Genomic DNA, 26444 nt, shown 5'->3' on the forward strand with positions numbered 1-26444 from the left:
ATCTACTTCTGAAAATATCATGCATCTTCTTGAAATGGTGCACAGAACTTCAGTCAGTGAAATTGCTTCAATGAAATGCCGTCACCATCCAAAAAATTTTCAAGACGAAGAATTAAAAAGGAGAAAAGTCTTAGTAAAAAGTTCCTAATAGAAAGGAACATTTAATTAATGGTAGCGATATTACCATTAGTATATTGGCAGAACTAGCCTTGTTGCCCCACGAAGCTCAGTTGAAAGTATCTTATTTAGTAATGCAAATATCCCTGTTTAATGGTCATGGAGATATCCAGCAGTGAAATTACTGTTCTTGCATTAAAGTCAAACTTTAAAATTCTATTGATTACATTTTTAATAATAAAATTATGAAAATGAATTTCCTTTCCAAGAAAAGTAAGATTTTTTTCTTCTAGAAATCCATTCTGTTATGGTGATATTCTGATGCATAAAATTGCAATTTTTAATTTATCATTTACCATTTTACCAAAATGTATATTCAGGTAGACTTCAAATTACATACTGCAGATGTAGCTACGGTCTAAAAATAGCTTAGCAGGTGCCCCAAACAGGATGGGTTTCATACTTTTGTGATTTATATACTTTGGCTGTTATGGACATTGTCTCTATTCAGTTGTTGAAATACAGGTTTGGGCGGACTTTGATTCGTGTTCAGCATGTTTGAAATGAGGACTGTTGGAAACAAATGCGGTTGTCAACCGGAAACACAACCCCCATAGACAGATGAAGCGTGCTTCTTTCCTGTCCATTAGCACAGACCCAGCAAACCAAACCATAATCTAAATGATCCGGATGTAAGGACGACTGTACAGTAAATTCTGGTCCTAACACGGGCCAGTTGGGATATGAACCGCTTCACCTTGGAAGCCACATTTGCAATTTCTGCAAATGGCGAATGTGCTCTTCATCACAGCTGTGTGGCCCTGGGTCAGTCATTCTGACCCGCAAACTCACTTCGGCCCTGCCCGCCCCGAGCTCCCGCATTCCTCCCATTTCCTCCTTTCTGAATTGGGCTGCGTCCCGCCCGAGCGCCTCCTTTCAGGCCGCGGGCCTCCAGGAAGAAAACAGTCCACGGATGAACCCTGGTTTGCGGCTGGGCGCCTAGGCTGCAACCTGTTAAGCTCCCCGGGGTGTGTGAGAAAATAACGCACTCGGTTCCTACAGCAACCACCACGCAGCCGCTAAGCCGGCCCAGCCGCGGGGCGGGAGCGGCCGCCGGGCCGGCAGGGGGCGCGCCGCGCGGCGGGTGGGCGGGCGCGCGGACGGCGCGTCTAGGCCGCGGGCGTGCCGGGGTTGCGCTCGGTGCCCACAAAGCGCCAGCTGAGAGGCCGCTGCGGGCGGAGAGCCGCTGAGCCTGCCCGCCACCCGAGCGCTCTGGCCCGTCGCCCCGCGCTTCTGCCGCGTCTCGGCGCCCCGAGCAGCCGCGCCGGACGGCCGCGCGAGCCCGGGCGGGGCAGGCAGGCCGGGCGGACGCCGCCTGCGGAGAGGCCGGGGGCCGGCCTGTGTGGGACCGTGCGGCGGCGGCGACTCCGGGCCGGGCCGGACAGCGCAGGGCCATGGCCGAGGCGACCCCGGCTCCGGTAAGGGCCGCCCGCGCGCCGCGCGCCCGGGAGCGTCTGGGCGCGTGGGGCTCTGACCGCAGACCCGCGGGAAGGGAGGACGACGGGAAGCACGGCCTGTCAGACGCGGGGCCCGGCGCGGGCGCCCTCGGGGCCCGCCGGCTGGAGTGGGGCCTGAGTGTCGGGTGGGAGCCCGACGCGGAGCGCGGGTCTGGGAGGCTCGCCCCCTCCCTCGCCGGGAGAGCCCGCGCCTCGGTGTGCGGTCCGGGGCTCCCGGCCCAGCCAAGGTTTCCAGGGCGTGCAGTGCGGGTGTCAGCCCCCTGCAGCCCGCCTGTCGCAGGGCGGTGGGCTTGGTGTGGCGTTTTCGTCCGCCCTCCGCCAGCTGTGCGCGCCGTCCACACACACACACACACACACACACCACCCCCACCCCCCCGCAGATGCGGCGTGATCGGAACAAGCGCTTAGGCTTGTAGAAGGACTGCCTGAGGACAGGGATTCCGCGGTGCCCAGCGCATGACCGTGCCGGACCCACAGGAGACCCTCCGTCGGTGCTGCCGAGTGAATGACGGGTGCCAGGGCCGAGCGTGGGATTGCCTTGCGTGTGTTTATTCGTTCAGAGGACGTTGACTGTAGGCCTGCGCTCCCACGCCCTCTGCCAGTGGCTGGGGCTGCAGATGACCGTGACGGGCCCTGCACTCGAGACCCAAGCAGAATGAGCAGGGACTGAGCAAGTGACATAGGACTGAAAAGGATGCCTTGGATTTGCCAACTAAGAAGCCTGGGGGGTCCCCCCCCCCCCCCCGCGAAGGGCCATGTTAGTGGGTCAGGAGCCAGACTGGGCTCCTGAGAAGTGACTGGAAAGAGAAAAAAAAAAACAGGAAAAAGAGGGAGCAGCAGCCATGGGTGGGGAGCAGAGCAGAGGGGAATGCCATCTCTGTCCTTGGACCCCTTTTTCCTTTTCCAGTCTTTGTTTAAAATATGGTAGAGGTGATCATGTGTCTGTGCCAGCCCTGTCCAATGGAAATATGATGGAAGCCATATGAAACTTCCTATTTTCTACTGACGTTTAAAAAGTAAACAGAGATAGATGAAATTAATTTTAATGCTCTATTTTATTTTACCCAATACTTCATACCAAATACTTCAATGTGCAGTGAAAATTAAGAAATTAACTACATTTTACACTCCCCCCCATACTAAGTCTTCAAAATCTGGTGTGTATTTTATACTCACAGTGTATCTCAATCAAAATAACCACATTTCAAGTGCTTCACAGCCACAAGTGGCTCCCATATTGAACAGTGCAGGTCTAGCTTATGGAAAAGAATCAGGAGAGATTGAAATATTGACCATAAAAAAGAGAAGAGAACAATGTACCTAAAATTGTTGAAGGAGTTGGCATTCGGAGCACGAGTGGAGAGATGAGTTTTAAATAGGATGAACGTTTCTCCTGTGGGACAGAAATAAGAAATCATGGGTTAAGTTACTAATGAGTTTGAAGTGGGAAGGAGTGTGAAGAAAAAGAAAAAGTTGAGAGAGTTGTGGTGTAATTACTCTAACTTCTCCATGTCGTCTCCTGAGAGTGACGGGCCCGCGGTGGCCGCGAATCTTCCTTCTCAATGTGTGCTCTCTGCACCAGTGGCATTCGTGTCACCAGGGAGCTTGTTAAAAATGCAGAACCTCAATTTTCCTCTCAGACCTACTGAATCAAAGCCTGCATTTGAATGAGACCTCCAGACGACTTTTATGCACACTTAGTTTGAGAAGCATTGTAGTAAAAGTTTAAGCAGAGGGCTGGGAGTTTGTAGCGGCCACTGCATGGAATGAGAAAAGAAGCATGGGGGCATCAGGCAGTGTGGAGTCCCCGTCGTGACACCAGGTTACCCGGTTGTGGGACTTCACAGCCTGCTCACAGGACTCGAGAATGAGAACGACTGGACTGATTCAAACCTGGAGGTTTGCTGAGTGAAGGAAGTTTTGCTGAGCAAGACGGATGAGTGAAGGAGTTGAAGGTGACTGAAGTGATCCGTGGAGGCAGAATGCAAAGCCTGGAGCAGGCAGATCAACCAGGAGCAGACGGAGTGGTCAGGGTTTAGTGGCATGGCATTGCAGAGCCACTGAAGTGAGAATAAGAGTAAACTGGAGCGGTGGGAGATGGTGGCCAGAGCCGGTTATGAAATACATTGTCATGTCCAACCCATTTGTTGTAGTGGTGTCTTCTTTTTTTGCCCTGTTTCAGTGTACATTCTGTAAGGGGGTAGCCTGTTATTTTCCTGGAAGAGCTAATTCAAAAAGTCACTTATATAGGCCAAAGTTTGCCAGCCTGAAAATTCAGTGTTGATTTCTAGTTCTGCCCTGTGGAGTTAGCACAGTGTGAGATTAAACAAGTCTGTTCTGCCTTCTGTTTTGTAACCCATACACATTTGAAAATAGCTGTCACGTTTTCTCCAGACTCAACCTTCAAAGCTTGTTCAGCTATTACAGAATGGTGTGGTTGTGGTTTGTAAGCAGGGTGGTGGACAGGGCCAGAGCTTCAGTCAGTAAGGGGTTTATCGAGAGCACGGGGATCGGCGAACCCCGGGAGATCCTGGGGCACGTAGGCCTTTCCCACAGACAGAGGCGGCAGCAGCAGCTTGAGCCTGGGGACGACTGGCATCCCAGGGAATATGCCAGGCTGCTTGTTGATCCCATTTCACTCGCTCACTGTCTTACCTAATCTGTCCCTGACCCCCCATAGCAGTTCTCTTGGCTTTTGATGCCAAAGAGCTCCATAAGACGAGGCTGATTCAGGCGGTATGAAAACTATATTTAGTTCCTCTCAGCTGGCTAGTTCAGCAGTCCTTATGTGATCGGAGGTTGGATCAGGGCTCCTTCTAATACTCAGTGTCTTGTCTCGTGTCTCCACTGCACACAGACTTCTGAATGGGACTCCGAATGCCTTACATCCCTGCAGCCCCTTCCTCTCCCCACACCCCCCGCGGCAAACGAGGCACACCTGCAGACTGCAGCCATCTCCCTGTGGACAGTGGTGGCAGCTGTGCAGGCTATAGAGAGAAAGGTAGAGGTCCACAGCCGGCGACTCCTGCACCTAGAAGGACGGACAGGCACAGCCGAGAAGAAGCTGGCCAGCTGTGAGAAGACAGTGGCCGACCTCGGGAACCAGCTGGAGGGCAAGTGGGCCGTGCTGGGGACCCTGGTGCAGGAGTACGGGCTGCTGCAGAGGCGGCTGGAGAACCTGGAGAACCTGCTGAGAAACAGGAACTTCTGGATCCTGCGGCTGCCCCCGGGCATTAAAGGAGACATCCCAAAGGTAGTCCCTTCACTTGCAGGTGGAAAGTGGTACCGCTGGTCTTTAAACTGGTCGTAAGGGTAACCTCGGTCAGTCAGACTGAAGGAACTGTGAAGCTGTTTTGTGTTTATCTATTTGGGAAGCATCCCATGTTCAATTTGGTGATCATCTGTAGTGTCAAACTTCAGACTGGGAAACTCTCCAGTACACAGTTGGCCATTTGGCAGATGGACTTTTTTTTTCTCTTTTGCTTTCTCCTACTCATTACCCCCCAAGTCACTTTTTTCTTTGTTAACCTGTCTGCCGCAATCTTGGTGTGGAAACTAAATTCAATGTCATTTAAATCAGTCCATTTGAATTTGTTGGCAATTCTGGTGAAAACCGTTAGAGGGTGGACTGGGAAGGGATGTAGAATAAATGGTCACCGTAAGGGTTTGGGGTGATCTGTAGGTCTGGGATGGACATAGACCTTGTCAGCATCCTTCGCAGAAGTGTGTGGGCCCAGCCTTTCTGGAGGGAATAGCCCAGAAAACAAAAGAAAGAAACTCCATTCTTAAGCTGTGGAAGGCAGCCTGGAGGCAGCGAGTTCCCAGGCCTGCCCGTTTATTTATTTACTTATTCAACAAATACCTCTTGAACCCTTCACTGTTTTGCTTGCTATCTGCATGCTGAAGGCACAGGAGTGAACAGTTACCGTAAGCTCCCCTGGAGCTTAAATTTTAGGGGGAAAAGAAAGAGCATATAAACAAACAAGAAAATGAGTACATCAAGTACTTTGACAAAAATGAAAGTGCTATCTGGTGATTTATTTTAGACCGGATGTCAGAGAAGGTCTCATAAAGGAGCTAATATTTAGCCTGAGACTGAAGGACAGGGAGGGCCGAACGGTGAGAAGCTCTGCCGAAGAGCCTTCTGGCAGGAAGAATGCCTAGTGCAAAGTTTCCAAGGTGCAGACAAACTCGGAGCGCCGAGGGAGAGAAAACAGGGCAGGTAGCAGGTATGCAGTGAGTAGCCAGGAGCGTGACTACAGACGTGGGTAGGGGTTAGGTCGGTTAGGGCCGTGCTTTTCAGCTCCAGCTGCACTGCACGTAGGAATCAGCTGGAGGGCTTTTACATTTTGATGGACATCACACATAGAGATTCTGATTGACTAGGTCCAGAAGGGGGCCTAAGCATGAATAATTCCAAAGCTCCATAGATGATTCTAATACGTGACTCAGTTTGCAAACCACTGATGTAGGGCATTGCAGACCAAGGTGAGGAATTTGGATTTTATCTTAGTGCTTCTAAGGGAAGAAATTGGAGGGTTTTAGGCAGAGGAGTTACATTTTGAAAGAATCTCCGGCTGCTATGTGAAGAATGTATCGTGGGGGTAAGAACAGAAAGAAGCAGGGAGAAAATAAGGCAGCTGTAATAGTTGGAGGGGTGAGTGTGGCTTGGATGAGGGTAGCAGTAGTGGGCATGAAAACACGGGGACAGAGTCCGGATGTTTTGGTGGCAGAACTGACAGTAGGACTTACTGACGGGAATGAGCGAATGAGGAATGAAGAACAGCAGTAATTGTAAGTTTCCTGTGTGGTAATTCACTTAGAATTTACTGTTCTAAATACTGTGGTTACTTTCAGCGGACCCCTGACCGGTCCGTGATGGTGTCCTTACTAGGTGTCAATGACGGAGCTGTATTGTAACCCACTTGGCTCCAGAGCAGAGGCTCGTCACCACCGGAGGTTCCATGACTCAGGCTGTTGGCCTGTGCTGAGACGGGGCCCACCTGGGGGTGGGAAGGAATTAGGAGTTCTCCTGTGGCGGTGTTAGGTTCGCGACGCCTGGGATACATTCAGGAGCCGTGGAAGTGGGCTTCCCGTAGCCCAAAGGTGAGAAGCAGTCGTTGATGTATAGCTCGCATTGTAAGTCACCAGCCTGGGGGTGGTTCCCGCAGAGAACCTAGAGAAGCCAGAGAAAGGATCCCAGGACCCTGTTCCAGGGTGGGAGGAGCCAGCAGAGGAGCCTGAGGAGGAGGAGGGCCCCGAAGGAGGCAGGGTCACGGGGGCAGGAGAAAAGGCTCTTCAAGGAGAGGTGGTCGTTTGGGTTGAGTATGGGAGTTACCCGGAGGCCTAGAAAGATGAGCATAGTGAATATGCTTTGGCAACAGAGACCTCGCTGGTCACCTTGCCCAGCGTTGTTTCAGGGCGGTGGTGGGGACAGGAGACTGAATGCAGCGGGCGGAGAGTGAAGGGGAGGAGAAGAAAAATGGAGACAATGACCATAACGGACTCTCCAGGAGGACACAGCTGGGAGAGACGTCCGAGTCAGTGTGTGAGAGAATCTTCCCCGTGCTGTGTTTTCCTGGTGTATCTGGAGCCCCTCCAGAAGTTCTTGGGGGTAATTTAATTTAGCATTCGCCATAAGAATAGCAGAAAAGGTAAGTTAAAGTTACTGTCTTACCTCAATAAATAGATAACAAAATCATGTCTAAAAAAATGCTGTGATTTCCCTTAAAGATTTCTTTTTTTATATCAAATTACATTTTACTTTATTTTATTTTTAAAGATTTCTTAATGAAGTTAGAATATATTGAAGACTTAGTAGATTGATATACAGGAAGTAAACTTTTGTGTCCTTACTTTGTTGAAAATGCTGTTATTCTGCCCTTACTTGGATTTCCAACTTCAAAATAATTTTCCCTCAGAATTTTTTTCTTAAGTTTTTACATTGTGGTAACACACACATGACATGTACCATTGTCACCCTGTTTGAGTGCCCAGTTCAGCGGCATTGAGTACATTCTCCTTGTTGTGCAGCCATCGCCGTCATCCATCTCTAGAAGGCCCCAAACTGAAACTCTGTCCCCGTTAAACAACCCCCTGCTCCCTCCCCGCCAGCCCCTGGCAACCACCATTCTGCTGTATGTCTCTGTGAATTTGGCAACTCTTATATAAGTAACATCGTACCATATTTGTCCTTTTCTGACTGATTTATTTCACTGACGTCTTCCAGGTGCATCTGTGTTGTAGCCAGAATTTCCTTCCTTTTTAAGGCTGAATAATACTCCAGTTCTCTCAGAATTTTAACGGCATTGGTCCTTTGTCTCACACTACAGATAACATTAATGAAAAGTTTGTTACCAAATCAATTCTCACTTGCTTGTGAGAAATTATTTTTTCTCTCTGGAAGCTTTTATCTTCTGTTAGTACTTACTTTTCTAAACTTTACTGAGGATATGTCTGGGTGTAAGGCTTTTTAAATTTGTGTTGGGCACTTGCTGTGACCTTTCACTCAGAAGACTGGTATCTTTTTAGCTCTGGGAAATTTTCTTCAATGAATCTATTTTTATATTATTTCCTCCCTCTCCCCATTTTTTTCTGTTCTCTTTCTGGAACTACTGCTTGACAGGTGATGGATTATTATCTCTGTTTCTTAAGTTTTCCCTGATATTTTTCAACTTTTTAACTAGAGTGCTGTGACCTTCCCATCTAATTTTTATTTTAATGATTATATATTTAGTTTTCAAGAATATTTATTTTCTCCTTTTTAAAAAGCATCCTGGATTTTTTTTAATGAATGCAATATCTGTTTGAATTTCTCTGGGAATGTGTATTAGGTTTGTTTGATTTTTCGTGTGTTTTTTTCCTCTAAGATCATTTGTAGTCTTTGTTCATCTTGGTGCTGTTAGGTTTTTGTTTTTTTCTTGTTTTTTTAATTGGTGAATATTGGGGAACAGTGTGTTTTTCCAGGACCCATCAGCTCCAAGCCAAGTTGTTGTTTTCACTCTAGTTGTGGAGGGCACAGCTCACTGGCCCATGTGGGAATCGAACCGGCAACCTGGGTGTTATGAGCTCGCGCTCTAACCAACTGAGCCAACCTGCCACCCCTAGGGTGTTTTTTTTAATATTGAATACTCCTTGGTTGTGTATTCATATTTGTAAGTGAAGGATTTGACTGATTAGTAGGTTAATTATAGGAAGCTGGCATGTCTTCTCATCCACCGCCCACGTTTGTTTAGCGAAAGGATCTTTCCTTTGCAGGGGAGGGCTGGCTCCATACGTGCTTGATATAGGTGGGCTTCACTGTAAGATGCTGTGTTAAAGAGCAAATAAATAGGCAGTGCTGGGAGCACCCAGAAGCTAGGAGGAAGCGTGGTCTGATCTCTCAGCACTCGTACTGGGATCCCATCCTGTCTCCATGGCGGTTGGTACTTTTCTTTAGAGATGCGGTTTGTGGTTTCAGCTTTGGCGTGAATGCTGCTGCTACCTCTCTGTCAGGGCTGAGGAGGACGACAGTGAGGAACCCCTACTGTTCTAAAGATAGACCTTCAAACTGCAGTTTCTAAGCACCTTCACTCCTGCTCAGTGCATGTCGGCTTTGAGGTTGGAATTCTCTAGATCAACTGCAGGACTTCAACTGCAGTCCTGTCCTGTGCATCCTGAGAGAGGTGCAGCTTCCTCATGCACCTCGGTCCGCAGCCCACGCCATTCTCGGGGTCTCAGAGAGAAACTCATGAAAAACTCTGGTCTCATGGAAGGAGAACTGACTGCGGGTGGTGAACACACAATGGGATTTATAGATGATGTAATACAGAATTGTACACCTGAAATCTATGTAACTTTACTAACAGTTGTCACCCCAATAAACTTTAATTAAAGTTAAAAAAGCAAAACAACAAAAAAACCTCTGATCTAGCGATGGCCTCTCCTTCTCAGTCTTGGTGCTGTTATGAATGTGGTTCTCTCGATCTTACTGTCGTTGCAGTAAACTGTGGGAGGGAAGGGAAGGCCCTGTGTGCTTTCTTCACAGCCTTGAACCCGCAGCCCATCCCAGGCCTTTATTTTTGTCATCATTTTATCATAATGTTAATGTTGTGAGCTGTCACAAGTCTTTTGTGTAGTGAAGTGAGATAAATATCAACTCTTGAGTATCTACATTTGTCCTGAGTCCAATGTTAGGTGCCGAGCAAGATGTGAAAATGAGCAATTTATGGTTCTAGCCTCCAAGGAACAACATTTCTAGTGGGGGAAAAACATGACACAAATGAAGCAGAGAGAAAAGAAACCCAATTGCCTCATAGTATTGTATAGACCTTGGAATCTTAAAGGATATGTTAAGTTTATGAAGATGAATGTGAATCTTTTTAATGAATTTTTTTTTAATTAAAGTTTATTGGGGTGACAGTTGTTAGTAAAGTTACATAGGTTTCAGGTGTACAATTCTGTATGACATCATCTATATGTCACACTGTGTGCTCACCACCCAGAGTCAGTTCTCCTTCCATCACCGTATATTGGATCCCCTTTACCCTCATCTACCACCCCCCTCCCCTCTTACCCTCTGATAACCACTAAACTTATTGAATTTTTTTAATTTTGAAAAAAGTATGTATGTGTATATGTTAGTTACCAGGAGTCTTTCTTGTTCACTGATTTTCCTCTTTCCATAGCATCCTGTTTTTATTTTATGGGTATAATATCTCTGAAATCTTTGTGGGAATACTAATTAGGTGTTTTTTGGTTTGTTTGTTTGTTTGTTTTAATTCTGTTGCCTAGCCATTTCTGGTTTTTTCCACGGACATTTCTTCCCTCTCTTCGTCTTGTTCATGTGGCAGGCTTTCTCTAAATGGTTTGATTGATGCTTCGTAGCCAGCTCATATTTAAGAATAAAACTGTAGAAGGCTGTCAGGTGGGAGGCAGAAGAGCTAGCCGCTGTGATGGGGAACAGCTAAACATCAGCCTGGGGAGAGCTTTACGCCAGTGGACAGTGTCCATACTGGGTACTTCCAATTCCCCAAGCAACTTTTGTGTGTGTGTGTGTTTTGTTTTTTGTTTTTTTTTTTAGCAGAAGAACCTTCCAGTTTTTACTTAGGGATAAGTGACTAGCTTTAGACAAGACTATGCTGGAAAGTGGGGGTGATTCTGTTCCATCTGTGACATTTCCCTACATGAAACCTTCACTCCAGTGAGACAGAATGCCTAAGTGTCCTCTGAATGCACGCTTGTTTTCCATGCTTAAATGTTTCTCCTCTTCCCATTAGGCCTGTTTATAATCTCCCTGTCTTTTGGGACTGGCCAAAGTCCCACTCTTCTAGACTCACCCCAGCCCCAGCAGCTCTATTTCTAAAATTTCTTGTCCACGTCATTATTTGAATACAGTCATACACTCCTTTTAAGTAAAAACCTTATTTTTATCATCCTGGTGCTTGGGATAAGCCTTGTACTTAGTGAATATTCAGAATATGTGGTCTTACTTGAATTAAATGCTGCTTCACATTTGTACCCTTCTCTGTGAGTGGTTGTTTTTAAGTAATGTTCCCCACCTTCCCAAAATTCACAGCCCTAGAGCTATCACCTTTCTTCTTGAAAACATTGTCAACTCCTAGAGGCTGGATCTGTGTCTTAAGTTTTTCCTTTCTCCTTTCAGCATCTCACATAGTTTTTTATAACTAGCAGGCACTCAGTAAAGATTTATTGCATGATTGAATTGCAGTGGGAGGGACTAACCTCAGTGTGATTGTAATTTCAGGTGCCTGTGACATTTGATGATATCTCCATCTACTTTTCCACTCCAGAGTGGGAAAAGTTAGAAGAATGGCAAAAGGAACTTTACAAGAATATCATGAAGGGCAACTACGAGTCTCTCATCTCCATGGGTGAGGCTAAGTTGGCACCTTTTGAATGAGGTGACAGCAGCTCCAAGAGGGCTCCGAACAGTCCCTTTTCCTCCAGGGTTCCCATTTTCACTCTCTCCTCGTTCTGCTTCTAAACCAAAGATTTCCAGTTCACCCTTGCTTAATAGGAAACGTAATCTCTCCTTATCATAGGGCAGTGAATGAAGGTCAAGGTTATGGGTGTTCCAGCTGCAGTGATTTCCATGGCTGTCCTTCACTTTGAAAGGACCTTGCCCCTCTCCCCTTGAGGCACGCTGTCACTCTTACTCGATGAAAGGAGCAGGCGTCCATGCTAAAGTAGCACATGTGACTTTCCCCACACATTACCTCTCCTTTTACCTGCTTTCCTAATAGATTTCATCCATAGTTGGAGGTGAATGGGTGGGGAGAAGTGATCTAGAATCTAAAAGAAATTCCCCTGGACTGTGGACCTCAAAGCCTTCATTAGTTGATGGCAGTTAGTTGTCATTCTCATTTATCTTTTTATCATTCCCCCTTTCCCTTCTTCCTCTCCTAGATTATGCCATGAATCAACCTGATGTCTTATCTCAGATTCAGCCAGAAGGAGAACATAATACAGAGGACCAGGCAGGGCCAGAGGAAAGTGAGATTCCCCCTGACCCCAGTGAAGGTAAGTGGGAGAAGAGATTATCCACTCCTTGTTTTCCTGTTCAGCACTTAGTAAGCAGGGCTAGCGGCTTCTAGAGCCTCTCAGTGCTAGGCCAACTAGACTGTGACTGGATCTCAGGCGTTTAAATAGGAGAGAGCTTAGAGATCACCTTGTCCCATGCCTTCACCCATCAGTACCACACATCTGAGGGCTAGTAATGGCATTCCATGACAAAGGTTCTGATACCTAATTAGTTAGTAAAATAAACATGTCCTGTCCTTAGACGGCAGCGGAAGCAGTGGTGCTCGTTTGGAGGGAAGCGGCTTCCGGGAAATGTATGTCTGAATGCTGGAGGGGCTGGGGTCTGCATAGCCCTCAGAGATTCACTTACCCAGCTGACCCCAAAGTGGTCTTTGCCTGGGGTGGGAGCCAGCTATCATTAATTAACCCTCCCTAACATTTTTGGTTGGCAGCTGTTTGATACCATGTGGGAAGGACTGCTAGCAAAGTCCAGTTGTATTGTTTCTCAAATCCCACCTCTGCTATCTGAAAAATCTCACACCGTTTCTGTTCTTTGCTGGATAGAAAGCTCATAAAAAGTTCATCCTCCAGATATCTCTACTAGAAGAACTTGTGTTACAACCCCCTGTCCCACACACTGTTATTTTTGTCTAACATTTTATTATGAAAATTTTCAAACAATCAGAAAAGTCTTAATAATTTTACACCTAGATACCTGTCACCTAGATTCTCCCACTAACATTTTACTCTACTTCCATATCACGTATGTATCCATCTCTGCACATCCCTTTATCCATCCACTCATCCTGTTTTCATTGTACTTCAAAATCAGTACACACAAATAATACATTTCTCCCTAAATAGTTCAGCATGAATATCATTGACGTAGAGTTCAATATTTGTTTATTTTTTTCATTTGAGGTAAATCTCACATACAATGAAATGCTCAGCTCTTAAGTGAACATTCTCTCTGAGGTATGCATGTATCTACCACACGTTTTTTTAAGAATGTGTGGGTGATGGTATGTAGGCAATGTAACAGGTCGAATCTGATTAATATCTATGTCATGGACGTACGTAATGAGTCTAAAATCATATCACAAATAAAGATGGGTGACTTGATTACAGAAAGATTCATTATTGGAAATGACTCCTTAGGCTACTTTATTGGTTACCTGACATGGCTATAAATGCAAGTATAAATCAGTGTGTCCTCTTTTTTGGGGGAACAAATGGAACAAGAGGTAAGTAATTTGGTTTTGTAATGATTCATGAAAGTTTAATTTAGCTGTCATCGTATCAGTTTGTTTTTACCTTGGTTTTTAAGATTTCATTTGTGGGTAGTCAACCTATGTACATTAATATATTTTTACTTAAAGATAACAAACAGTATAAGCATTGAATTTATTTAATACTCCGGTTTGATTCTTTATCATTTTAGCTTTCATTGGTGATTAACAACCTAGATATTTACCAGAATTTGAGGATAGAAGTCATATGACTCCGACTGATGGATATATATCATTTTTAAAAAACCCTAAAATGTGCCTATCTTTTTATTTCCCTCCTTTTACGCGTAACTATGTATTTGAGACTTTTATTAATTCAGTGATTTTTCTGTGTTGCTAAAACTGTCAAGTTGGCAAGTGAGAGGACTTCAGATTGTCTCCTGTGTCCTTCCAGTACTGCATCAATTCTTGTTTTCTTTAAAAACAAAAATTCCGGGTTGTATTGGGGGTCCCCAAGACCACCTCCAGGTTTGGTAATTCGCTAGAAGGACACACACAGCATTCCGCATATTCTCATGCTCAGGGCTAAGATTTATTGCAGCAAAAGGATACAAAGCAAAAGGATACAAAGAGAAAAGGCACACAGGGCAGTGTGGAGGAGCCCAAGGGCGGCGTCCCGAGTCCTCTTTCAGTGCATTCTCACAGGACACACTGAATTCCTCCAACAAGAGTTGTGACAACACAGGCAGCATGTTGGCTCCCAGAGAAGCTCATTAGAGACTCAGGGCCCAAGGTTTTCATGGGAGCTGGTCATGTCGGCTCCCTCTGCCGAGTACAGACCACAATTCCAGACTCCCAGAAGGAAAGCGAGTGCTCAGCATCCACCGCCCTGTGCACATAGCTTAGGCCCAGGGAGGCAGGCTCAGCATTCAGGGAACGTTTTAGGAACTCTGTCAGCCAAGGGCCAACCTTGCAAGCAGGACTTTCTAAGGATAGGCAGTCTCACGCCTGCTGTGTTAACACAGGCCTGTTTTAGAGTTTCCTTCTCCTAACCCATTGAAAAAGTCCTGGTTCCTTTCAATGGTGAATAATATTAAACAGTCTGGTCATTAAGGTGCATAAGAGATTGTTTCACATGAATACTAGGTGAAGGACACTAATTCTAGGCTGCTTTAGTGACAGAAGTAATAAAATACCTTTGGACAGATGATTCTCCACTTAACTCTAACCATTTCAATCTTTTTTCATCTTGTTTTAATAGAAAAAAACGAATCAAAATGTTTCATTTTTGAACAAGCATCTTCTCTCTTCTCTAACATTATCTTTTCTTAATCAACTTTAATATACCATGTAATTTGTTGTTAGACCAGTGTGTTTATATTAGAATATTGGTGTACTTAATTTTCTAAAATACATTTGGATTTTATCCATATTCCTTATAAAATAAAACCCATAATTTATTATTTTATTCCATTTTAGAACTTTGGGAAGAACAGTACATTATAATTAAAGTGAATAGGTAGAATAGATTTGGGGTAGGTAATGGTACCATATAGCACCCCTTCCTTTTTATGCCCAAATATCTTAGAATTACTTTTATACTCTATCTCCATCACCATCATCTGAATCTGATGAAGGGAAAGAGAAATTATTATATCCTTCTATGGAATAGTCGTTGATGCCTAGTATCTTAGATTAAATTACGGACAATTAGTAGAGAACAGTAAGTAGTGAATGGGAGAATACAGAAAAATAGAAACTTGAGATTTTCTGAAATTCTTCTTTATCTTTATTACTAGGTCCAAACTGCAGACCAGCTGTGTGTATGTGTCCATTATTTTTAATATTTGTGTCCATTTGTTTTAATATTGAACTCCAACATTTTGGAATTCTTTGGAGAAAAACTTGACCCAAGATGTTCCGATGTAATAATTACTGAAAGTCCATTAACTACCCCTTCTGGTTCGGAAGCCATGGACTCAAGGCAAGATTCTAGAATGACCCAAAAGTAAAATAAATTCATTACTACACCTTGTGATCCTGGGGAGACTTCTCTGACCATTTTCATTTCAGAAGCGTTGCCGTTATCCCATGTTTAGCCCTGGTCACTCTGCCCAGCAAGACCATCTTTTGCTAAACAAAATCAGCGATTAAAGCACATCCCAATAGGATAATCTTTTTATTTTAGTTTATCCTATTTGAACATAAGAATCATCCTGGAAATGATACAACTTAGAGGTTTTAAATTATTAGACATACGAGTACTTAACATATTCAACTGGCTGCGTTACAGCCCCACACCTGTTTCCCAGCAAGTTCCAAGAAATGTTTTTATATTTTTACCAAGGGTAGTCTCATGTATCAAGCATTTTTTTATTGTCTGCTTAAGAAGTCAGATCTCAGCACCAGTTTTAACTGACTTAGTTTATTACACCTTTGTACACCCAGAACCTGTCCAAGGTTCCAGCTCCTTTCAGCTATCATGTTTAAAACACACACACAATCAGATTTCTTCATAGTTAAAATAACATTCAGCCAGTGTAGACATTACAATTTTATATTTTCTTGTGATCAGCGTTGTTTTTTTTTTAAATATAGAGGGCACAGCTCACAGTGGCCCATGCGGGGATCAAACTGGCAACCTTGGTGTTATGAGCACCGCGCTCTAACCAACTGAGCTAACTGGCCACCCCTGCCTTTCTATTTTTAACCACCTCTCACACCTCAGCATTTATTGACTTCCTTTTACCTGACCAATGTTCAGGTTTTCTCTGTTCTTTGGCTTTCTCCAAAGCCTGCTGCTTGCATGAACCAATGATTTTACTTTCAGTTTGTGTCTCTCTAAGTATCCACTGTTGGGATTCCTCAGGCCTATGAGGAATGTGCTTTGAGTGCTATTGAGGTGACCTGGCCGGCAATTGCCATATTGTCACCACACAGGTATCTGTGTTAGGATTCAAGTTCTCCTGCTCCTTTTATTTTACTTCCAAAAGGTCCTCAGGTTATACACTCCTACTAGACTGTAGTAGATATAACCGTATGCTGTGCATACTATGACTGTAGTGGTGAGAACCAATTATTTAATGAAATAAATATTTACTTAGTTGTACAAGTGACCAGAAGAACTTTTAGCATCGTTCTTCAAAAAGGATGGTTAGCTTCCTGGGGTTTCCCAAGTTCAGTGATAATATACTTAGCCAGTGAACTGTAATAACAACAGCCGCTTACATTTCTGGAGAACTGGCTTGTTTTGTTTCGTTTTGTTTTTTAGCCCCCCATAGCCTTTATGGTTGGCTGCTGACTAATATTGTTAGACAAGATTGGAAAGAATCCAAGGGCCCATCAATAGGGGACTCTTGAATAAACAGTGGTAGAACTACACAGCTATGAAAAGAAATGAGAATGATCTCTGTAAGCTCCTGGAAACAGCTGTCCAGAATATATTGTCAAGTCAAAACTCAAGGTACAAAACAGTTTGTGTAGTATGCCACATAAAGAGGGAAAATACTAAGATGTATACGTAGTTGCTTATATTATCACAAAGAAACAATTGAAGAGTAAAATGAAACCCAGTAAGAATGGCTACTTATTCAGGGAGAGAGAAACTAGAGGTGGAAGCTAGCCCTCTCTGAATGTACTGTATTTTATAGTTTTGATTTTGGAACCTTGTAAATATTTTACATAAGTAAGAACACTTTTTTTAAATCAAACTCATGCTGAAATAACTAAACTGTATATCATGCTGGTGACAAATACATAGAGTAGATTTCTTTCAAATGAGTTTAAAACATAATAGTTTAACTATACTCTATCCCTAGAGGGATATGTCCTAAAGACCAAAAGTACCACAAAAATATTGAAAGTTGAGTTCATATTTTTGTTAATAGTATCGGTATTATTTTGAAACAATGTATTCGGAAATGCAAAGATTAGGTAATGTCATTAGAAACCAAAATTTTCAGGGTAAGAGAGAAAAGATACAAGTGTAAAATGGAGTAGTTTAACGAAAACCCTGTAATCTTAAATGTAGACACTTTCTTTATTAAAAGGTGTGTATGGTGTAGCTCCATCCATTGTAAAGACCTAGGAGCAGTGACAGCCTATCAGCACTTAGCATCCTTAGATTGTGGTCTCTGAGTTCCGTTTCTCAGCGAGACCACTGATTGTGTCTTGGAGCAGGAAATGTCCAAGATGAACCTGGGATAGTTTGTGATCCCAGAAATGAAGGAAAGTAGATATTTGATGATGTGAACTGACAGAGCTGATCTGAGGGGGCTCCTGCTGGCCAAAGAAGGGGTAATTTGAGCATTAAAAAGAGTGATTGCAGTAGATTGAAATTCAGCCAGTGTATAACATTCTATGAGTTCAAAACGATAATAATAATAATAATAAAAAGTCAAAACCACTTGAATCACTTTTGGAGGTTTCTAGAGCACTCGCTCATTGTTCAGAAAACTGATACAGAGAAGCACCTGAGCATTTAAAACATCTCATATTTTTTATGAATAGTTCATCCTCTGGATGCCTGTTAAAAGATCCTCTTCCTCGTACCCAGCCTCTCCCCTCCTGCTTCATTATGTATGTATGTGTATAAACACAGGAAGAAAACAAAAGACAAGGTTGGAGTATGTTTAATACATTCCAGCCTTGTAGCTCAAAATAGGCAGTTGAAAGCCAGCCTGCTGCACGTTTAAAACTTTATTGTCCTGTTCTGCGTCACTTGACAGTCGTTTGGGCCTTAGTCTGTCCAACCTCTTACTTCTGCTTTGGATACACCTGTACATTTCAGTGGTCTCTAACTCACTTTAAAGCATTGAAAAAACGAGTGAGTTCTCATTTGCTAGGAATAAAGTCATGACCTGCCTCCAAGGCTTTCCTGAGAAATAATAATATAGAGAGCTTAAATTTACTCCCTGGACCTTGTCAGCTTGCCAGCTTGTCCTTTGAGGCCAAAAAAGGTTATATAGGCCTCGGTGGGAAGAGCAAGCACAGCTGTTGCTGCACTGACCAAATGAGGCATGTTATGTGCAAAGCCTTTGGAGGCTGATCTTTTTCCTTTCTAAAAGACTCCCCAAGGCCTGAGGGGCTTGCAAATACTATTCCCGTTCCCAGAGTTCAGGAAACAATGACCTGTATCATTTAATAGGCAAAGGTAATATGATCTCTTAGAAAGACAATTGGGAACCTGAAAAGTATGTTTCTGAGGAGTCAGGGCTGTGTTTAAACTGACCTAACTTTCCAATTCTGGAAATGTATTTGTTTTTAATCAACATTTAAGAAAAATTTTTTTGGTAAATCTTGTTTTTTTGCTTTTTTTCCTGCTGTCTTTTAAAGCAAAACTTTGATAATGACGTTTCACCGTAGATATTTCCTTATTGTCAATTTATTTAACCTGTGGGCCCTCTCTACTTAAAATGAAGAGAATAATTCCTTCTTTCGTTATTTCATTAAAAAGCTGTGAGGAAAAAAAGTGAAAGCATTTTGAAAGTAGCATGCTAATGAAATTAAAGCTACTGTTGATCCTAGATTATTTCAGCATGTCATCTCCAAAATAAAAATTGTGATTTGTTTTGAAATGGGCTCACTAAAAATAGTGAATCAAGCTGAGTATATCATGTAAAAATATGTAAATTTGGGTTCATTTTGAACTGGCTCTCCAGATGTTATATGCATTTTTTTTAAAAGGTTGGTTCAGTTTTGTTGTTATAGTTAGAGGTAAACGGGCAAAACATGTTCAACAAACCGACACGATTATTTTCACTCCCTGATTCAAGTCCCTGAAGTCCATTCTCTTTTTCCCCCACAAATAGAGCCTGGCATTTCCACATCAGATATTCTGTCTTGGATAAAACAAGAGGAGGAGCCCCAGGTTGGGGCCCCGCAGGAGCCCAAGGAGAGTGCCATATACAAGAGCACCTACGCTGGTGAGTAATGAGTGGAAGAGACGTTCATGCCCAGGCCCAGCTTATGCCAGACCGACTGCAGACACAGCCGGTGAAATGGGCTTGTGGAGGCCAGGAAGTGGGAGAAGAAGGGGCAGCGAGTGCTCCATAAGTTAGAAATGAAACCAAAAGCAAACTAAGATCAATTTTAAGTGAGGGAACACACTCAAGTGTAAAGACAAATTAGAATTACCAGAGGAAGAAAAATAAGGGCCTACAGATGGCCCAGAAGTATGAGGAGGAAAGACCGAACATTTAAAGATCATGTAGAAAGGATAGAACAAAAAGGGGGGTGGGGCGGGGAGGAGACAAGCAATGGAGACCAAAATGTCATTGGGAGGCACAAATGGGGGCGTTAATGAAGAGTTCTCCCTCAGGAAAGAAAGCTGGGAAAAGGAATATCTTCCTTTAAGATAGTTACCACCATCTGTAATTTGCCCTCTGAATTTTAGAAGAGAATCTCAAGGTCAGGAGGGACCCAATTGTTTATATAACTCAGTGCAACCTGTTCTTTAATATCTTCTATGCCCTATGTTCTTTTAGACTCTAGGAAATAAAAATAAAAAATAAGACAGTTTCTGTTCTTCAAGATATTTATATTGGGGACACACACGTAATACCAGGCCTGCCTGTTGTTGAGCGTCAAGGGTGAGTGCAGTGGACAACTTAGATACAAGAAATGAGAAGTTTGGAGAACACACATCCCTTTTAGTTTAAGTATTTATGGCTTTAGATAAGGCCTAAAGAAGGACGTGAAGCTAGAATTGGGCCTTAGAAGACTGGTATGATATGGTTGGGTACAATTTGGGAAGAGAGGGGGATGCATTCTACAAATGGGAGGACAGAACAAGCAAAGGTAGCAAGCAGAAATGTGTACTGCATTTTCAGGGAAAGTAAAGAGACAGCTAACAATCGTGAAGGATTTATCCTGCAGAATAAAGAGGAAGAGGAGTAGATAAATACATACTTTTAGGCCTTGTCACAATAGGCAACAGAGAATCTTCCAAACTTTTTGAGCAGAGGAGGAACATAATGAAAGTGCTGGCAAGATGGATGGCCATGGTTGTTCCTTTTCCAAACAGGGAGCATTGAAGAGGTTCAGTAGTAAATTCTGTGATGATTGGTCCCAGGGACCACAGACGGCTTGATGATGAGCTCAGCCGTGCCCTGAGTTTCTCATCGGAGCCAGTGAAGAGCTCAGAGCAGGTGGAGCGCTGGGGAGGAGTTGCGAGAGTCGCGGGAGGCAGCTGTTGACCGGCATGACCCTGAGCCCTTTCTTGCAGATGAAGAGCTTGTCATCAAAGCCGAAGGCCTTGCCAGAGTCTCCTTGTGTCCCGAGGTTCCAGTCACCTTCTCTTCTCCACCAGCAGCAGCAGCAAAGGATACTTTTGCAGACGTGGCTTTCAAAAGCCAGCAGTCTGCATCCATGACCCCTTTTGGACGTCCGGCCACTGACCTGGCCGAAGCCTCTGAGGGCCAAGTGACTTTTACTCAGTTGGGTAGCTACCCACTGCCGCCTCCGGCTGGGGAGCAGTTGTTCTCATGCCACCACTGTGGCAAGAGCCTCAGCCAAGACATGTTGCTGACTCATCAGTGCGGCCACGCTGGCGAGCACCCCCTGACCTGTGCCCAGTGCCCCAAGCACTTTCCTCAGCAGGCCGAGCTCGGCAACAACTCCCAGGCCCCCGCCAGTGAGGCGCCCCCGACCTGCCCGCACTGCGCCCGAACTTTCACTCACCCGTCAAGACTCACCTACCACCTCCGGGTCCACAACAGCACTGAGCGCCCGTTCCCCTGTCCGGACTGTCCCAAGCGCTTTGCCGACCAGGCGCGCCTCACCAGCCACCGGCGAGCCCACGCCAGCGAGAGGCCCTTCCGCTGCGCGCAGTGCGGCCGGAGCTTCAGCCTGAAAATCAGCCTCCTGCTCCACCAGCGCGGGCATGCGCAGGAGCGGCCTTTCTCCTGCCCGCAGTGTGGCATTGACTTCAACGGCCACTCGGCCCTGATCCGCCACCAGATGATCCACACGGGCGAGCGGCCCTACCCGTGCACTGACTGCAGTAAGAGCTTCATGCGCAAGGAGCACCTGCTCAACCACCGGCGGCTGCACACGGGCGAGCGGCCCTTCAGCTGCGCGCACTGCGGCAAGAGCTTCATCCGCAAGCACCACCTCATGAAGCACCAGCGCATCCACACGGGCGAGCGGCCCTACCCCTGCGCCTACTGCGGCAGGAGCTTCCGCTACAAACAGACGCTCAAGGACCATCTGCGTTCAGGCCACAGTGGGGGCTGTGCAGGGGAGAGTGACCCCTCTGGACAGCCGCCGGACCCTCCGGGCCCCCTCCTCACGGGGCTCGAAACCTCTGGCCTAGGCGTTAACACCGAAGGTCTAGAGGCCAATCAGTGGTACGGGGAGGGGAATGGAGGGGGGGTTTTGTGAGCCTCCCTCCTTTCCTGGTTAGCTGTGCTCCCCGCAGGGCACGCGGAAGGCCCACGGGCCCCTCTGTTGGCACTTGGATGAGTTTGGGGTCCTATGCACTTGACTAGAGACGTGCTTGAGATTGGGAACTTCACAGCACGACAAGAACACATTTTGAAACCCAGAAAGACCTGGAAAGGAGCCCGGCACCCCCATTTTTTCAAAAACAGGACTTACGCAGAAGTTGCAGAGAGACAGGAAAGCAAGGTTTGGCCTCCTGGGAATCCATCACAGGGTAATAGATTGAGAAGGATCGCAGCTCTAGGTACAGACAGGGGTGTGGGAAGAGCTTCCACAGCTTGAAGCCCGTCTGAGGCCGAGTTTCAGCGCGCCTTTCCTGACGGGAAGACGGCTAATGGGAGGAAGCGCTCCGGCCGCTCAGTCCCGGGGCCTGCCCCTCCTGACACCAGCTCAAGTCTGCTCGTGCGCGGATGTACCGCCCCTCCCGAAATGACAGCTCTCAACAGCCTGCCTAGGTTTCCTAGACGAATTCTTCTGCATACATTTTATTTAATATTGGGTGAGCAGGAAATCTGACTTTAAAATCTTCTTAAGGAGAACAGTTCTTAACTTTCACTAGCTTGGTTTGAGGCATTCAGCCTCTTACTAGCTTTTAAACTGCTCGAAACCTTTGCTGAGGTCCTGGTTAAAAAGTTGGGAGCAGTGTTCTCAGCCCCCGCTTTAAAAGCTAGAGATCCCAGAGAAATGACAGAACAGCCTAAAATTTGTGCCTGAACCATGTTTCTTAGAGTCATGTACGTCAAATTCTTCCTTATCATTTACAAGCCCACAAGATGGCTTTTCCATTTCTGTTGTCTGATACTTTTGACAGTCGTCGGCACTTTCCAGAAGCATAATTTCAGAAAGTGCCAATGGACTCTCAGCTTTCATTTCCTCAGTAGTGAGGTATAGTGTTATCACACAGCTTTCTTGAGCCATCAGAAAGTGTGTTCACCCGTCTGGCTATTCCCCTGGTGACAGTGGACAGATGGAGGGACTTCTAGGTCACCGAGAGCTAAGCATCACCCACAGATAAGGACGGCCTCTCCCTGCTGGTTTTGCTTTTAGGGACCTTGGCTACCATGTGTTCTTTTGTTGCGGTCATTCAGTCACTTGGGAGCATCTGAGCCTTGTACTATTGCTAAGTGGCTTTGCAATTGGGCGTAAGTCCCTTTTCCTTTATAGATACCAAGTTTGCATCTGCAAAATGAAGTTGGTGAAAGGGAAAAAGTGAGCCTGTAAATTTTTTCATCAATCTTGTGATATATTCCTTTTGCCAAAGTCCTCTCTATCTCTGGTTTCTATCCAGGCAAAGCCAAATAAGACAGCAAAATCAAAGCACACGCATTCTTGCTGAAACTTGACAAATCAGTTCGATTTGTTGTTTTACTCTTGCTTGGAGCCTGAGGTGGAAGACAGAAAGAGAAGGCAAAGTCCCTGAGTCTTGAGCAGAACGTCTATTTATACCTGCACTTACTTGTTTCCCTAATCTTCCTAAGATGCCTGGAAACAAGGTCTGCAAGTATGTAGACAGGACACTTTCTTGATGAAGTGCTCAGAGAAGGACCCGTTTAACCCATATCACTTAGTCCAACCCTTACCCTGCCTGTTGTGTGTACGCACACTAGGAAAAAGCGGTACCCCAGCTAGCTTGGCTCCTGGGAAGGCTCTGCACAAACATGCTCTCTTTAGGATAATCACATTTATAAAACATCTGCTAGTCACTCGCAGTATCTGGGACTGTGGGAGACCTAAGGAATGAGTGAGTCCTAGTCTGCTGCCCTGACGTACAGCTTGAAGGCGATGAAGAATCCCAAGGGTATAGAACAAACCAAAACAGGTGGTGAACAGAGCCCTGGCGTATTGGGATGAAGAGCTTTCTACCTAGAATCTGGACCCACACTAAGGGAAAGTTGGGGGGTTCTGAGAATTCTAGTTTCACTGGTGACTCACTAGGACCTTGAATTTCAGTTCCAAGTCTGCTTTGCACTTCGATCTCCCTAACGAAAAGGGAGAACCATCCAAGTACGCTCCCTTTCCCGAAGAGATGTAGGCATTTCTCAGGGTGTGCTGGAGAAGGGATTCTCACACCAGTGTGATGTTGGACTAGGTAACATGGAAAATTCTTTTTTACTGAGGACACAGAGCTTACTAATGAAGGGGACCTGCAGGTTAAAATGATGCAGATAGATGATGTCACAGTCCCTTCTGCAAGGGACCCAAGTAACAGGGACGCAAACCAATGAAGCAAGAGCCATGAAGCTGAGTGAAAGGGAATGAGCAGGGCCCCACCACAAAGATGGAATCAGTGTTACCCTAATATTTCACCCTGGTACAGACTAGGAAGTTCAAATGGTACGTTCTGGTCTCGTCTCTCTCCACCAGGTAGAACTTCAAGCCAGCTCCAAATTAGAGAGTTTGTTTGCTTAAGATTTCAGGAGTGGTTAAGTAAAATGGATCAGTGGAAAAGATTAAAGTCCAACAGAAGGGTTTCAGTGTGTAGAGAAACTTGGTCCCTCGAGCTCCTGAGAGAACCCATTTAACTCAGCAGTGGAAGAAGTACCCGAGGATTGGTTGTCATGGCAGATGTGACCGGAGAGGCAGACTCAGAAATGTACTCATCCGTCTGCCCTCTGTCCTAGCCCATAAATAGGCTCCGTCGCCTCAGTGCAGCTAGGTGTTGCTGTTACCACAGTCACTCTGCTCACTATTAGGTTTTTCTTTGTCACCATAAGATGAACCTCTGGTTCAGCGGCAGATGTGAAAATAAATGGAAGTTGATTGCTTGTCTAGAAAGTGAAAGCTGATGACTCTGGCCCTTTCTGCTGGACATTTGATCTTGGCAACGCTGGAGCTGGGCTCTAGCTCGAGCAGTGCTTTCTGTAACTTTCCTCATTAATAATGGTCTGCAGAGTTCCCGTTGGGAGACTGCTGAGCTGCTTTTTGGAATATTTTTGAGAGATTTGAGAGTCCATTCCTATCTCAACCAGGACCAGACCAATGGATTACTGGGGAATAATGAAAGTTCACTGTCTCAGTCTGCAGAGGCCTTCTTAACATAAAATGACTGGAGCTCTTTTATCTGTTCATTCCAAATGGTATGGAGAACCTCAGATTTCCTCTTGAGGAGGGGCAAGACACCCCATGCCTTCCTTCCTTGTGGCTGCCCGAGGGCTGCTCAGTAGCAGTGAGTAAAAGCAAGCCCTTCCCCGGAGGCCCGTATAGACCAGGAATCTTACCGTCAGAGGCATGTTTTGTCTGTTCGCTGCATGCCTTTGACTTTGTCCTCTTCACGCTGCAAAGGAAGCAGTCATGTCTCACAGTATGTACACAGAGGACATCCTTTGACTAGGAAATGTCCGGCTCTTACAAGCAAAAGGTCCTCAAGTAGGGTCACATTGGGGAATGGGGACGGGCATTGCAGAAGGCCTTAACATAAGGACACATGGATTCGTACAGCTTCAGGGTTCCGAGCATGGCCTCTGAGTCAGACCTGGATTCAAGTCCTGACATCATCAGAAGTAACAAAACGTACATTATTTAACCATCAGGAGCCTAGTTTCCTTATCTGTAAAATAGGGAGACTGATACCTCTGTCTCGGAGGTGTTAGGTGAGGGGAAACCTGTGAAAGTCCTGAGCACAGAGCCTGACACGTAGACGGTGTCCGGATGGCAGCCGTCAAGAGAGGTGTACGGTACCAACCAGAGCTAGGGCCACAAAGCCGGTGAACTTGAAGCACAGCGTGTCAAGGCTGCTCTCCAGAAGCACAGGGTTGCCTGATGGCTCAGCCTTCTACCTACCATCTTTTGCTTCCATGTAGCCTGTCCTGGTACTCTCTTTTCTCTACCTCCTGGCTCCCACAAGTTCCTGTGTGCCATGACACCTTGTGGCTCTGATTCCCTTGTATTTTGTTAGTTCAGATTCTAAGGTCTGGAATGTGGCCCATCTCTTCTATACCAGGCCACAGAAGTTTCCAGCCAACCCTTGGATTGGCTGCCCTTGGGATATGCGCTCATCTTGGTTCAGTCAGCTGTAGTCGGGGGGAAGGTCCCTGCCTTGGGAATGGGCAAATGGTGGCACAGTATGACATTTCTAGTACTACTGGGCTAGGAGAGACTGGTCGCCTGTACCAGGGTCCTTAAAAGACACCTTCATTAGCACTGTCATAGAGCAGAGCTCGTCCCTTGCTCAAAGGACCTGGCAGCTGCCGTTTATGTATCTTGCAAAAGGAGCAATTTGTCACTTTCCAGGGTGTTATTCCTCCCTTTCTAGCCCTGCTCCAATTTTTTTTAAGTGTGTAACTCTGGCCATAATTATCTGCGCACATACACAATGACTTTTGTCAACTTGGTCAAATTGCCTCTTCAAAACAAAAGATTATTTCACCCCTAAAACCAGCCATCCACTGAAGAATTCAGAAAGATACAGTCCAATCAGAGAAGCCTCAAAAGCAGTGTGCTGCCATCCTCTAAAACTTGGCAGGTTACATGTCAAATAAAATATCTGATAAAAGCTCATTGGGCGGTGTGGCTTTGTATTTGTTTATTGGCAAAGCCAGTATTTGCTGTAAAACCTTGAAAGTAGTCTAAAAATTAAGCTATCCAAGAACGGAAGCCGTGTCTTACTTTTGCTATCGCT

The 26444-nt window shown here is 45.4% G+C and overlaps 1 protein-coding gene across 1 annotated transcript; it reads left to right on the forward strand.

Annotated features, from left to right (window-relative positions):
• The first annotated feature begins 1330 nt into the window (after positions 1-1330).
• ZNF398 (zinc finger protein 398) lies at positions 1331-26318 on the forward strand. Its single transcript, XM_033098920.1, has 6 exons — positions 1331-1595; positions 4492-4887; positions 11380-11506; positions 12042-12155; positions 19195-19308; positions 20610-26318. Exons 1-6 carry the CDS (start codon positions 1572-1574, stop codon positions 21764-21766), a joined length of 1932 nt encoding a protein of 643 aa, XP_032954811.1. The 5' UTR covers positions 1331-1571; the 3' UTR covers positions 21767-26318.
• The last annotated feature ends 126 nt before the right edge of the window (positions 26319-26444 follow it).

Source organism: Rhinolophus ferrumequinum, chromosome 26 (genome assembly GCF_004115265.2).
Source record: "Rhinolophus ferrumequinum isolate MPI-CBG mRhiFer1 chromosome 26, mRhiFer1_v1.p, whole genome shotgun sequence".
Lineage (NCBI taxonomy): Eukaryota > Metazoa > Chordata > Mammalia > Chiroptera > Rhinolophidae > Rhinolophus > Rhinolophus ferrumequinum.

Bases quoted from the DNA above. Each gene is read 5' to 3' on its own strand.
- ZNF398 (XM_033098920.1), top strand. From the start codon at position 1,572: ATGGCCGAGGCGACCCCGGCTCCG. The intron at 1,596-4,491 runs GTAAGGGCCGCC...CACTGCACACAG, and splicing joins CCGAGGCGACCCCGGCTCCG to ACTTCTGAATGGGACTCCGA. The intron at 11,507-12,041 runs GTGAGGCTAAGT...TTCCTCTCCTAG, and splicing joins CGAGTCTCTCATCTCCATGG to ATTATGCCATGAATCAACCT.